Source organism: Chenopodium album, chromosome 11 (assembly GCF_948465745.1).
Source record: "Chenopodium album chromosome 11, dcCheAlbu1.1, whole genome shotgun sequence".
In the NCBI taxonomy this organism is placed as follows: Eukaryota; Viridiplantae; Streptophyta; class Magnoliopsida; order Caryophyllales; family Amaranthaceae; genus Chenopodium; species Chenopodium album.
In genome coordinates, this window is record NC_137844.1 from 58757769 (window position 1) to 58771462 (window position 13694).

At 35.7% G+C, this 13694-nt stretch overlaps 2 protein-coding genes across 2 annotated transcripts; one reads left to right on the plus strand and one right to left on the minus strand.

Annotated features, from left to right (window-relative positions):
* Positions 1–322: 322 nt before the first annotated feature.
* Positions 323–4994, plus strand: LOC145567958 (putative methyltransferase PMT21). The gene is made up of 8 exons (XM_081627389.1): positions 323–541; positions 1763–2058; positions 2159–2307; positions 2432–2627; positions 2775–2985; positions 3127–3805; positions 4171–4248; positions 4387–4994. Exons 2-8 carry the CDS (start codon positions 1786–1788, stop codon positions 4604–4606), a joined length of 1806 nt encoding a protein of 601 aa, XP_081483515.1. The 5' UTR covers positions 323–541; positions 1763–1785; the 3' UTR covers positions 4607–4994.
* Positions 4995–6768: 1774 nt separating this feature from the next.
* LOC145567959 (V-type proton ATPase subunit B 2) lies at positions 6769–13486 on the minus strand. The gene is made up of 15 exons (XM_081627390.1): positions 13352–13486; positions 13011–13069; positions 12131–12186; positions 11910–12008; positions 11665–11724; positions 10777–10888; positions 10468–10676; positions 9975–10106; positions 9731–9868; positions 8210–8360; positions 8039–8121; positions 7820–7867; positions 7664–7717; positions 7487–7570; positions 6769–7395 (listed from the first exon to the last, which is right to left on the minus strand). Exons 2-15 carry the CDS (start codon positions 13054–13056, stop codon positions 7210–7212), a joined length of 1458 nt encoding a protein of 485 aa, XP_081483516.1. The 5' UTR covers positions 13057–13069; positions 13352–13486; the 3' UTR covers positions 6769–7209.
* Positions 13487–13694: the final 208 nt, after the last annotated feature.

A 13694-nucleotide genomic window follows, 5' to 3' on the forward strand; every position in this document is an offset into this window, starting at 1 on the left:
TTAAAGATGATTAAAGTTGATGAGAAGTATTCCGTTTATATTTACTACGGACTTCCTAAAAAAAAAAAAAAAAAAAAAAAAGCATACTGTATTTTTTTTCTTTGTCTATGTAGTACGGAGTATTTTTTTTTGGTTGGAAGGAGAAGGTGTGTTATCTCGTAACTGTTAAGTGTCCTACCGGACCGGAGTCTTACACTGTATCTGCAACGTACATAACGGGTATACCTGTATTAAAAATTGATACTTGGTACAATTATTAAAATGTTGGCCTCTTTTATAATTAAATAAATTGCAATTATAAATAAATCTTCCATAATCATAACCTTCCAAATTTCTCTCCCCATATCTCTCTCTTACTCTTACTCTTTCTCACTTGACTTCCATCCTCTCTTTCTCTTTCTCTCTCTCTCTCTCTGATTTTTTTGGAGAGAGAAAGTTCTCCACCATCCATTTTTTGGGTGATAATTTCTTTGGTGCTCTGTTGCTAGATTCAGGCAAAAGATTAAGAGTTACACAAAAAGTTATTAGGAAAAAAATAAGGGTATTTTCTTCTCCCATTTTCATCGTAATTTCTTCTGATTTTTCTTGGATTTTATTCCTTTTTACCTTCATTTCTGCAATGTATTAGCTAGATCTTTACATGGGTATCTTTGATTTCATCAATTTGAGCTGCAGATTGAAGTTTAATGGTTTATAATTGACGGGTATTCAGTAAAATTGAATTTAAATGGTGTATGATTGAGAAATTAAATCAATCGAGGAATAGGGTATGGGTTTCGTAGTTCAAGAATCTATTTAATTGGTTTCTAATCTAATATACTCCTTCATTTCATATTGGAATTGATTGGTGATTTATGTTTTTACTTTATTCATTTTTCTGGATTTTAGAGTATGTTCTTTTATTTATTTATAATAATTATTATTGTTATTGCTTTTTAATCATTTATACGTTGAAAAGGATTGATTGGTGAGGAAATTAAGGCATGATTTAAGGATGAATTCTTTTTTCCTTTCCTTAGATTTGAAGCAATGATCTTGTAGTATTTCATGTTTGTTTCAGCTTTCCATTTTAGTTATAATTTAATGCAAGAAATTGTCAACAATTGTATATGATTTGCTTTTTTATAATTTCCACCGCTTTTTCTTGTAGTGGGGATGGGGACTGTGGTTGGCCTTTTTCATGGAAAAGATTTGTAGATTGGTTTTAGCATTTTGGGACCCCACCATTATGTTGAAATGTTGTAGATTGGTTTAGTATTTTGGTGGGCTGCCATTAAATTCCAATTTACTTCTTTGACTAGTAGATCTGTTGCCATTATAATCATGGTTTAGGCTCCTTAGTTTATGGTACTGTCATTGTTATTTACCTTTCCGGTCAGACCGTCTTATACAAGAATTTACGTGTGTGCGAACACTTCCCAAGTTTGGTGTTCTTCCATTAGATTTGATTGTGGAAGTCTGAAGTGAGTAATCATCTAGGTCTAAGTAGCTTTGGTTCTTCCATCATTTATTACTGGTGTTTGGTTTTTCTGGTAACTTAAATGTAATAATGTAAGTGTAAAGTATTACTTAATTTGATCAATCTGAAGATTTGGACTTATTATATTGGTTGGTGAGTTGATGATATGTTGGCTACAATTTGTTGTGCTTCTTTCTTTTGTTTTTTCTTTACCAGAATCTCATATTAGGGTGTTTTCTGTACCTTAGTTGCCAAGATATGCAGCCATTTTTGACATGTTTTTGCATGGATTTGTTGATATAGGTAAATAATCAAGTCTAAGTAGGATGAAGTTTAAGGATGGAAGGTCGAATTCTCACCCTGATAAAGCTGTGAAGATCGTCCCCCTGTCGTTCATCATTGTTCTGTTATGTGGAATATCATTCTATCTTGGTGGGGTATTCAATAATATTGATGCTAAAGATATCACCGATGCGGTTACAAAAACAGAACAAAAACGGATGACGAAATCAGCTATCGCACCTCTACAGATTAAGTCTGTTTCCTTCCCTGAATGTGGCGTTGAATACCAGGATTACACTCCCTGCACTGATCCAAGGGTATACACAATACTTTGTTATTCATATCATAGATGCTTTTTTTCCCCTTAAGTACACTGCTCAAGTTATGTTGATTATATGTCTGTGTATCTTTATACAGAGATGGAAGAAGTATGGTTACAAACGGCTTGCTTTCTTGGAACGACATTGTCCACCAATATTTGAAAGAAAAGAGTGCTTGGTGCCTCCACCCGAGGGTTATAAAATGCCAATTAGATGGCCAAAGAGCAAGAATGAGTGTTGGTACAGGTGATTTTAATTTTCAATAACTCCATATAGCTGCCCATGGGCCTTGTCATACTAGATTATGTGGTAATATCTAAAAATAAAAACTTGCTGATTCTGTGAGATTATTCTTGTGATTTATTTGTAGAAATGTGCCATATGATTGGATCAACAAGCAGAAGTCTAATCAACACTGGCTGAGGAAAGAAGGAGAAAAATTCTTCTTCCCTGGTGGAGGCACGATGTTTCCTAAGGGAGTTAGTCATTATGTAGATCTTATGGAAAACTTGCTTCCTCAATTGAAAGATGGAACTATTCGTACTGCTATTGATACTGGCTGTGGAGTAAGTTTTACATCACCTGAGAATAGGATAGTTTAAATTTATGTTAATGGGTTCTTCCTGAATGAAATATCGCTCTATATTGGAGTGTATAACCCAACTATTGATGCTGTTATTAAATATTGATATTAAGAGCTAATTGACTTGAAGGTCGCTAGCTGGGGAGGCGATTTACTGGATAGAGGAATTCTTACTGTTTCCCTAGCCCCTAGGGATAACCATGAGGCACAAGTCCAATTTGCACTGGAACGTGGTATTCCTGCAATTCTAGGAGTTATTTCAACACAACGACTTCCTTTCCCTTCCAGTTCGTTTGATATGGCTCACTGCTCAAGATGCCTTATCCCTTGGACAGAGTTTGGTATGTTCATCAGTTTATGTTTGTTTCAGCTCAAGAGGTTTTCTTGTGTGAAATTTAGATTGAAGGCTTTCACCTAAGTTCTCTTATAATCTGGTTATCCTATGTTAATGCGGATGTAATTTTTTGTAATGCTGTCTCTAGGTGGACTCTACCTCATGGAAATTCACCGTATACTTCGGCCAGGAGGATTCTGGGTTCTTTCTGGACCACCTGTGAACTATGAGAACCGTTGGCGAGGGTGGAATACCACTGTTGAGGAACAAAGATCAGACTATGAAAAATTACAGGAATTGCTTACATCTATGTGCTTCAAACTGTTCAGCAAAAAGGATGATATTGCTGTGTGGCGGAAGGCTTCAGACAATAGCTGCTACGATGAGAAGCTTGCAAATCCTGATGCTTATCCTCCCAAGTGTGATGACAGCGTGGAACCTGATTCAGCTTGGTACACTCCTCTACGCTCGTGTGTGACAGTCCCAAACCCAAAGTTCAAGAAATTGAGTTTGAAATCTGTGACAAAGTGGCCACAACGTTTGGACGTTGCACCAGATCGCCTCTCTGATATTCCTGGTGGGAATGGTGGTGCCTTCAAGCATGATGAAAGCAAGTGGAAGGTCAGAGTTAAGCATTACAAGAAGTTGGTTCCGGCCTTGGGAAGTGACAAGATAAGGAATGTTATGGATATGAATACAGTGTATGGGGGTCTTGCAGCTCAACTAATTGAGGATCCTGTTTGGGTTATGAACGTAGTGTCCTCCTATGGTCCTAACACATTGCCTGTGGTTTATGATCGGGGTCTCATTGGAGTTTATCATGACTGGTAAGTGGTAACCAAATATTTCCTTTGTGGACAAGAATCTGGATTTGCATCATTCACTATTCTTTTTGTTATATATTGACTATTCTTTTGGTAGAAGATCATAGAAAATGATTGAAATTCTTTGTGATTGTTCAAGCTTATGCATCTCCATTGACAAGCATCTATATATGTTCAATTTCATTGCCACCCATATGCACATTACTAAATGGTGGAAGTGGCAATGATAATCATAATGAAGATGAAGTAACAAAAACTATTGTCCGATGGAGATTCATTACCTTGGTTGTTCGCGTGACACACTTTCCATGCGATAACTTCACAAATTCAAAATCGGGTTCCTTACTAACGACCTTTATGTGATTCAGGTGTGAGCCATTCTCTACCTATCCAAGAACATATGACCTTCTACACGCAGATGGCCTCTTCACTGCTGAAAGTCATAGGTAACTCCTTGTTTGTAATCCCTTATCATTGTTTTATATCATCATCTGGGTTTAGAGTCTTGCAAAGACTTTGCCCCATCACAAGCAAAAAATGTAGTCAAGGACCTTTGTAATGTATTTTACTATATTATTTGACAGGTGCGATATGAAGTATGTGCTCTTGGAAATGGATCGAATCCTTCGACCTAGTGGGTATGCTATCATTCGGGAAAACAACTACTTTGTGGATTCTATCAGTACTATTGCTAAGGGGATGAAGTGGGAGTGTCGCAAGGAAGAAACCGGTTACAACAGTGAGAATGAAAAGATACTAATCTGCCAGAAGAAACTCTGGTACTCTAAACAAAGTTCAAGATGACAAACTACAAGAGTCTTTGAATCAAGAAGGCCATCGAGTTTTCTGGTTGAGAATGAAATATAAGTTATACTTGATGTGATTTAGCGAAAGATCAAGAGCACAGGTCTAGAAAGGCAAAGCATATATAGATGATTCTTTTTGCCGCACGAGAAGGAACGTGCCGTCTATCAAATTCATTATAGAAGAAATTCAAAGGTTAAAGCAACCAGAGTTTGTCATACTGAAATCAGTCGATTTTAAAGGAATATTAGAAACAATAAGATATTATTTTGTAGTTAATGTATTTTTTTAAATCAAGTTTATACATGCTCCCAACATTGTACTTAAAATAGCCAGTACCTTAAATTTTGTGCACTTGATGATATAAAAATGTGCTGAGATTTTTACATCATGAATTGTCAGCCAGCTTTTATTTGCATCTCCTGTGGTTGTTTCTGAGGATGATCTTGGTAACAAATGTTTATCCCTTTTCAGTCATTTAGAACTTCTTTAGTGTCAATAAAAATGCTCTATCTTTCTTTCAAAAACAAAATAAAAAATAAAAATGCTCTTTTTTGACTAAAAGGTTGGGGTAAAGGTAGTATAAAAAGAACTAGTGGACTAGGAGTGATTGGATCATTATTTTTTGTTACGAATATCTATTAATCTGTATATAAAGATAGCCTTCGGCCGTGTCGACTCAAGTGCTTTGGGGTTATTTAGGCCCAATCCATGAATTTCATGCCGTACCGTGTAGGGTTGAAGTTTTCAAAAGGTTGGCCCTAGCATGGCCCAGGCCCACATGCCATCGTATCGGGCTTGCATGCTTAAGCAAAATTGCATTGATTTTAGCATGTTTTGTCATGTCGAGCCTAGCCATGCCATGCCTTATCGTGCTTCTCCCAAATAAAGGCAACCCAAGTCCGGCCCATGGCTCACACGAACAGTACCGTGCCCGAGTTGTGCCGAGCTTTTTTTTTTTCGTGTTGGGCCGTGCAGGGCTTCGGGCCAGCCCGACCCAGTGCCATCTTTATCTACTACCTCCGAATCGTATTATATGCAACTTTGAAATTTTTTATATCTCACAAATAATACCCCAAAGTTGCATATAATACTATCCGAAGGTAGTATATATATCAACTTTTAAGGGACGAAGGTAGTATTATACTATTATTATATTTTATCATACAGTATAGAAATGAACATCTGATTTAAGGGACTAGGAGTGATTTAGAATGACGATTTGCTCTCTGTTTCTTTTCTTTACATTTTGTTATTGACACTAAGTTCGTTCACCTGTTAAAATACCATGTAATGAAATTTCTATGATGGATGCGCATTGCACAACAATTCATTTTACGGAGTATAATTTATCACCAATCAAGAACAACTTGCAGTTTTTCACTTACAAACTAATTAAAAGTTAGTGTTATTACATCCGATCTATTAACTAATGTATATTAGTGCTCTGATTTTTGAAAAAAACAAAAAAAAACAAAAAGTAATACAGTATTTATTTATTTGTAGCATTTCAATGATAAATCATATTTTTTGAAGGAATAAATGATAAATCATATGAAATGAGTAAAGTTAGAATTATTCAGCAAAACAAGGTGAATAATAATTTATTTTCTTTACACGAAGTGACAATTTTTTTTTTTGTTTTGATACTAGTCAGAATTTATCTTTTAAAATATTCCCTGTCCACCTCTTGGAATTTGTTTTTCTTATCTTTATTCTATGTAACGTACAAACTAAAGGACCAATATAATTTATTTTTCATAAATGGACATTTCATTTTCAATAGTAAAGTTCACCGTGTTCTGTATCGTTAGCCTGTCCAACTATTACCCCTTGAATTTAATACCTAAGTTTTGTCAATGGTCTAAAACATATGAACATTGTTGAAAACCACGACCAAAATACAAAGAATCTCATCCACTGTATGCTCGTCGTTCAGGCTGTGTCCGCTACCCAAACCACTGCACGACATATTCAGTCGGTAAACCTCACATGCTGCACAAAATGCACCACCACTATACCTGAGGTACTTCATTAAGGTATATCGAGGTAGCTGTGTTGCACCATTAAAATCACTTTCCCATCGACAATGTTTACCAGCACAAAAATTTATATATGAAGTACTCAAACAGTTTACTGATGAAATAAAGCGTAGCTGGGTGTAAAAAATGTGAAACAGTCGATTATTTGGTATTGTTAAAACAAATAGACCAAAAAATTATTGTGCAATGCTCCCAATAAATAACCGAGCTACGGAGTTTATAAATAAAATACATGCTCAAGAAAGCAGTGCAAACAAGTGCCGAGGATTCCTGCTCTCTAAATCCACCCTCTCAAGCCTTAAATAGTAGTACAAGAAATTGCGGATAATTGTCAAAATCACAAATACAGCTGCTTCTTGTTTTCCCTTGACAATCTACATGGTCCCTCACACTAAAAGAATATCTTAATGTACACACCAACTAACCAAAGAACCCCAATTTTAGAGGACCTGAAAACGATGGGAACCTTTATTGAAGCCAGAAGACTGATAAACAGCAGTGAAGAACGAATTGAAAATGCCGAATGCGACAAGGACACTGGTGTACTGACTCGTTTGTCGATTAATTTGAAGCATCCCGACTGTAGTACTGGTCGAGGGTCTTTGCTGGGATACGGTGGAGAAGCTCACGGGGGAAGATCCTAAGGAGCGTCCATGCTAGATCAAGTGACTGGAAGATGGTACGCGTGTCATATGCTCCTTGGGCCACAAACTTCCTCTCAAATTTGTCCAAGAATTCCAAGTATAGCTGAACAATTAAAAAGAAAAGTAATTGGTTAACTTGTGAAATTTGTGTTTATAACCCGAGAACATCTGTAGTAAAAGGAAGCAGAAAATACCAAATCTTCTGAAGAAAGAGCTTCCTCTCCAACCACAGCTTTCATAGCTTGTACATCCTTACCGATGGCATAATTTGCATATAGCTGAAATACAGAAACAGGACACATTACAAATATTACTCAAATCGAGGCTCGGAAACAAGTCAAATAAACACCAAACTATGTATGCTGGCAGACCTGGTTGGAGACATCAGAGTGATCCCTGCGAGTCATGCCTTCACCAATAGCACTCTGTACTCAGAGTCAGAGGTAAAAATCAGCCATTGTTTGAAAAAATATGAAATTATCATTCTAGAAGAACTAAATTTTGATCAACTGCTCAACAGGATATACCTTCATAAGACGAGAAAGTGAGGGGAGGACATTGATTGGTGGGTATATCTGTACATGAAAAAAATTCAGTCAACATAACATCTAGACACTTTTCCTACCAATAATTTCTCTACATTTGAAAAATTCAGTCATGTGCATACTTCACAAAAGTACAATTGAAGAAATAACACATGAAAACTAAAGGCTTCATATAGTTCAAGAGCCAAAATAGATACTCGCCTGACGATTGTGTAGCTGCCTGTCGATATAGATTTGCCCCTCAGTAATATACCCCGTAAGATCAGGAGTTGGGTGAGTAATATCTAAATTAGAGAAGACAGCAAAAGGTGTTAACAAAAGTAGGAATAGAAGAATAAAGCAGGCATGATAGAGTCTAAAATAAATTATTACCATCATTAGGCATAGTTAATATTGGAATCTGAGTGATAGAGCCTGATCGCCCTTCAATACGTCCAGCACGCTCATAGATGGTGGCCAGATCAGTGTACATATAACCTGGATAACCACGTCTTCCAGGCACTTCTTCACGGGCAGCTGATACCTGAAGAATAAATTAAATCAAAAATCAAGATGCTGGAGCACAACAATGCCCTCAATACTGCAGTTCAAGAAACATGAGTTCATACAGATAGTTTTTAACTAAGGGGCAATGCAAGCTCACCCCAGAAACTGCAGCATATTTACATCTAAAAGAGTTTTCCATTTTTCATTTCCAGATCCTAGACTAAACTCAAAATAAAAGCAACTTAGAACAAAGAGCACCCAGAGTAGATGCTTCCCTGCACTACTATAAGCAGCCGACATGAATGAGATTTGACCGTTTAAGACTCCTTGAGAGGTTTCAACAGACCTTAATTAACAAGAAAAAATGTACAGAAATGACATAGCATAAGATGTGTTGCTGATGTGTTACAGCTGATTGTATAAATATCTTAGCTGTAAACTATCGGAACCAAAAGTATATATTCAAAAAAACCCATACACGATAAGAAACCAAAAAAAATTTTGCAACGATTTACTACATTAGTTGAGCTCCGAACAAGGTTAACATTCATGAAATATTATGTTCAATTAGATGGCTAAAATACAGTATAAGTTGAATTAATCTACTAAATGTGCTCAACCATAAGCGTTAGACATTTGAGAGCATATAGTTCCCTGGGAAATATGAAGCTTCATTATTAAAATTAACTATGTTGTAAGAAAAATAGTTTCTTTTCAGTCCAGGAATGAGACAGAATCTCCATGAACCAAAGTCTGAACAACTTCAAATACAGAACAGAGCAATAATTGTTCAGCAGAGGTGTTGAGAATTAAAAAAAAAATAAAAAGCCACAACAATAAGACTATTATTTAGACTTGATGACAGCAAAACTTACAAGCAACTCTTTCTGTGGATAATTAATTCAGTTAATATTAGACCTTGTATTGAACCTTGAAAGTCTCAACAATAGCAGACTGAATAGAATTCATCAAAATCATTTTCTCAAGCTTAATGCCTTTTTAATTTCAATTTCATAAAAGATAAAACACTACCAATAAGCTTTTAACCCATTATTACACTAAGAAGTACAAGTCACTAGCTGCCGCCTCACAGCCTCAGGCACACACTATCAGCTAGGTGTGATCATTAAATAGTATGAGTTGGGCAAATTAAAGATCATTAAATAGTATGAGTTGGGAAAACTGAAGATCATTGCACTTATTAAATCTTTGCCTAAAAAAGCTATATATTATAGCCAAACTACTAAACTCTTCGGCTATCCAAAGCTCTCATCACGATTAAATCCTCCTCATATTTGAATCAAAGCAAGATCTGTCCTATCTGGTGCATGGGGGTATCAATAAAGGAGCGAAATTCTCACATTAAGCATCTTACAGTAAATCATCAATTATGATGACAATTTTTACCTCACGAAGAGCATCTGCGTAAGAACTCATATCAGTCAGGATAACAAGCACATGCTTTCCACATTCATATGCCAGGTATTCTGCAGTTGTGAGGGCAATACGAGGAGTAATGATACGCTCAATAGTAGGGTCATTGGCCTGAGAAGAAGAAATTTGAAAAGAATCAGAAACTGACTCAACATAGAACAGAAGCCACAACCAAAGAGCAATTAACACTAAGCAACAGCCATAGAGAAGGAAATACCAGATTTAAAAAGAGAGTAACTCTCTCCATAGATCCATTCTCCTCAAAATCACGTTTAAAGAATTGAGCAGTTTCCATGTTAACTCCCATAGCTGCAAATACAATGGCAAAGTTGTCCTCTTCACCACCACCCTGTATAGTGTACAGGCAAATCCTCATATAAGTATGCAAGACAAGTTTTAGATCAAAGAAAACAAACAGAAATATTACTACTTTAATAGATATTATTAATTGTGAAAGCAAAATAACACCCCCCCCCCCCAAATCTTTCCCCAAACAGGCTGGAAAGACGGAGGAAAAGATAACAAAAGCACATGAATATATTGATTATTAATTAAAAAAAACCCAGTAACAATTGCACCACCAAAATTAGCTCAAATTAGGAATGAGGGAACCATATACAAATGAAAAAAACATAGCATTTAAAATATGGTTCAGTTGTTAAATTGAGAAAAGCAAGTAGATCTTTTGCAGGCCAGTAATGCGCTCATACCTCCAAAAGGTTGTCAGACTTCTCTAACCGCTTCACCAGACCAGCCTGGCGACAAATCTGTGCAGCAATCTCATTGTGAGGAAGACCAGCAGCAGAAAAAAGAGGGATCTTTTGTCCTCTAGCAATAGAGTTCATGACATCAATAGTGGAAATGCCAGTCTGAATCATTTCTTCTGGATAAGTTCTTTCACTGGGGTTGATTGAACTCCCTGGGAACAAGACAAGAAGGAAGGTTTCCAAGTTCATCAGAAAAAATTGCAAATACGAATAAGTTCAACTAACAAATTAACTAGTCTCAAAGCTACATACCAGAGATATCCAAGTAGGCCTCAGGGAGAATAGGAGGGCCATTGTCGATGGGTTTACCAGATCCATTAAAAATACGCCCAAGCATATCCTGGGAGACAGGAGTTTTCAAAACCTGCCCACGATGAAAAGATGGTAAGCGTGCAATCGATTGAGCTTTAACCAAGCAGTCAAGACCTTTGTATCAGACAGACCCACAAAGTTAAAAGAAAATCCATTTAAGAAGCTTCCTATAGGTACAAGCAATTATTGTAATAAATCCCAAATAAGATAAGAAAAAGAGACATACAGCAACAAAAATCAGGAAGAAGAGCTGGGGGGGGGGGGTGTTAAGAGAGTAAAGGAATATGCAAGAAACAAAATATAATGACTTGGGGCCAATGTCTCATGAAAATCCTTTAGGTACTAGCAGATATTTCATTCTGAAGTTTTTTTTTTTTTTTTTTTTTTTTTTTTTTTGTTTGAGAGAGAATCACTTTAGCATCACATAACTTTCCTTAAATACTGAGCCCTTGAACTGGAGCTTCCCGAGCATTATATTTTAAACTTAGCAGAATTTAAGACCACCAATACCCAAATCATTAGAACACTAAGTTCAAACAAAACAAGAAAAAAAGAAGAGCATAGAGACACAGCAAAAAGATGAGTTATAATTAGAAACTAAATAGTCATCAACCATATTTATCTAAATCATCAGGTAAAATAATTTTCTAGCAATTAATAAATAACACACAATGAAGATATATATACAACTTGAAAACACTGAGAATCCACTCTTCATAAAATAAAAAGAATCTAATCCAACAACATTCATGCAATCAACCATTTAGTGCTATAGCTTGTGTTGTTAGTCTTGTTACTGAAAATCACAGATAGTCTGAGTCTCCTTACCTCACCAGTGAACTGCACAGTAGTATATTTGTTGTCAATTCCAGATGTTCCTTCAAACACCTGCCAGAAATATAAATCAGACTGCCTGAGTAAATTTCCTTTCTTAAGACAAAAACTGCTTAAAATTCTCCCATTTGTAGAAGCATTGACTGATAGTACTAGGATTAGTGACAGCAGGTCAGAAAAAACTAGTGTCACAAAATGTAAAAGATAAACAAACAGTTCAAAATCCAAACTTTAAGTACCTGAACTACAGCCTTCTCACCATCAACTTCCAAAACTTGACCTCTGCGAGTTGATCCGTCTCCCAAACGAATATTCACGATTTCTTGAAATTTAGGTCCCTGTCGCAAATAGGCACACAATACATTAAAATTGTAAATTTAACATAAACTAAGTAAAATTGATCCAGATAGATATTAATTGGGACAAGAAAAAAAAAAAAAAAAAAAGACACCAGACTTACCTTAACCTTCTCCAGAATAACTAGTGGCCCTGCTACTCCTGAGACTGTTCTGTACTCTGCGGAAATTAAGAATGTAACTCAGTAATTCGATAACAGAATTGGCTATCAACATCACACAGTTCATTCTATCCCTTTTCCACAACTCACACACAACATAATACTAAGTAATAAATAGATCATGCCATGATCATACAACCACCCATACAGGTCATAACCAACATGATCAACTACTCCTTAGACTCTCCAAAGCCTCATAATCATGGATATGACACTGCCCCAAGACACTCCATATTCAGTAACAGCAAAATAAACTACTGATACTAGCTTCATCAGATCATCAGGCCCCTAGTTCGAATGAGGGTCATCCAAGTACCACAAATTGATTGATTCACAGAGAGCAAGTCAAACATTGACCGGCAATTGAGATTTCAATTATATACCTCACTACTCAAAGTCAACTATCTAATTTTCTACTATATGATCAACTTTTGCCTGCCATCCCCAAAAAAGGTAAATGATTTAACTTTTTCGAATACAACATCATTCCTATCAATGAACATCCAACACCACGCCCCGAGTGCAACTACATCAAACTAAAGCAGCTCGTTCTTAAACCATTAAACCGTAGATTGCTATCACCTACTTCAGAGGCAGGCCATTCTGCAATAGATCAAGTAAATGTGAAACAACAAATCTATCTTCTCCAACACCTTGATACATTTTCATATATTAACACAAATCGATCTTCCTATAACAGATGCTAAAATTTAAATCAAATTCAAAAATTCGATCAATGTGAACTTCTCCAGAGAAATCAATCAATCAATTCAATTGACATTCAACAAATAAATGAATCACAATGCAATTGAAGAACACTTACCCATTCCAACCTCCAGGTTTCCATCCTCAACATCCAGAGCACCCATTATCGATCAAAAACTGAATAAAAATCAAACAAAATCCGTAAATACAACTGAAATTCAAACAAACACAAAAAAAAATCACAAAAAATTAGGGCAAAATTAAAATCAGTAGGAATTCAAATCAGGACCAATCGAAAACCGATCAATCAATCAAGCAACCGATGAAAATTCTAGAAATTGAATCAATCAATTAATTAGGAAAATCAATCAATAATTAAACTCAAATTCGAAATTATTGTGAAATTTTAGTGAATCATAAGAAAAAAATTAGGGTATAGATCTGCGAAAGGAGGATTACCTGCGATCACGAAGATGTGATGAGGAGAAGAGGATAGCGAAGATGAAGAGGAGAGAGAAAGAAGAGAGAGAGAGACACGAGAAAAGGTAAGAGATTTTGAGATCTGACAACACTCTTCAAATTATAATGTTGGCCCCAAAAAAAAAAATCAATCATTTAAACAGTAATTATTGATTTTTTTTTTTTTTTAAAGGAGTAATTTTATTTATTTTTTAGGTCCAAAATAAATATAATATGGCTGTGTTAATATTGATCAGGTAATAACCAACAATAAAGAAAAATGAGATCTACTGTTAATGAGATCATCTTTTTATAAACTATTGTCTTATATGTATGCTGCCTT

What these genes read in the sequence shown, in the direction of transcription:
- LOC145567958 (XM_081627389.1), top strand. Translation starts at nt 1,786, where the DNA reads ATGAAGTTTAAGGATGGAAGGTCGAATTCTCACCCTGATAAAGCTGTG. An exon ending in CTCCCTGCACTGATCCAAGG is followed by an intron (nt 2,059 to 2,158) that starts GTATACACAATA and finishes ATCTTTATACAG; the next exon opens with AGATGGAAGAAGTATGGTTA. An exon ending in TATCCCTTGGACAGAGTTTG is followed by an intron (nt 2,986 to 3,126) that starts GTATGTTCATCA and finishes TGCTGTCTCTAG; the next exon opens with GTGGACTCTACCTCATGGAA.
- LOC145567959 (XM_081627390.1), bottom strand. Translation starts at nt 13,056, where the DNA reads ATGGGTGCTCTGGATGTTGAGGATGGAAACCTGGAGGTTGGAATGG. An exon ending in CTGTGCAGTTCACTGGTGAG is followed by an intron (nt 10,889 to 11,664) that starts GTAAGGAGACTC and finishes CATCGTGGGCAG; the next exon opens with GTTTTGAAAACTCCTGTCTC. An exon ending in AGTCTGACAACCTTTTGGAG is followed by an intron (nt 10,107 to 10,467) that starts GTATGAGCGCAT and finishes TACACTATACAG; the next exon opens with GGTGGTGGTGAAGAGGACAA.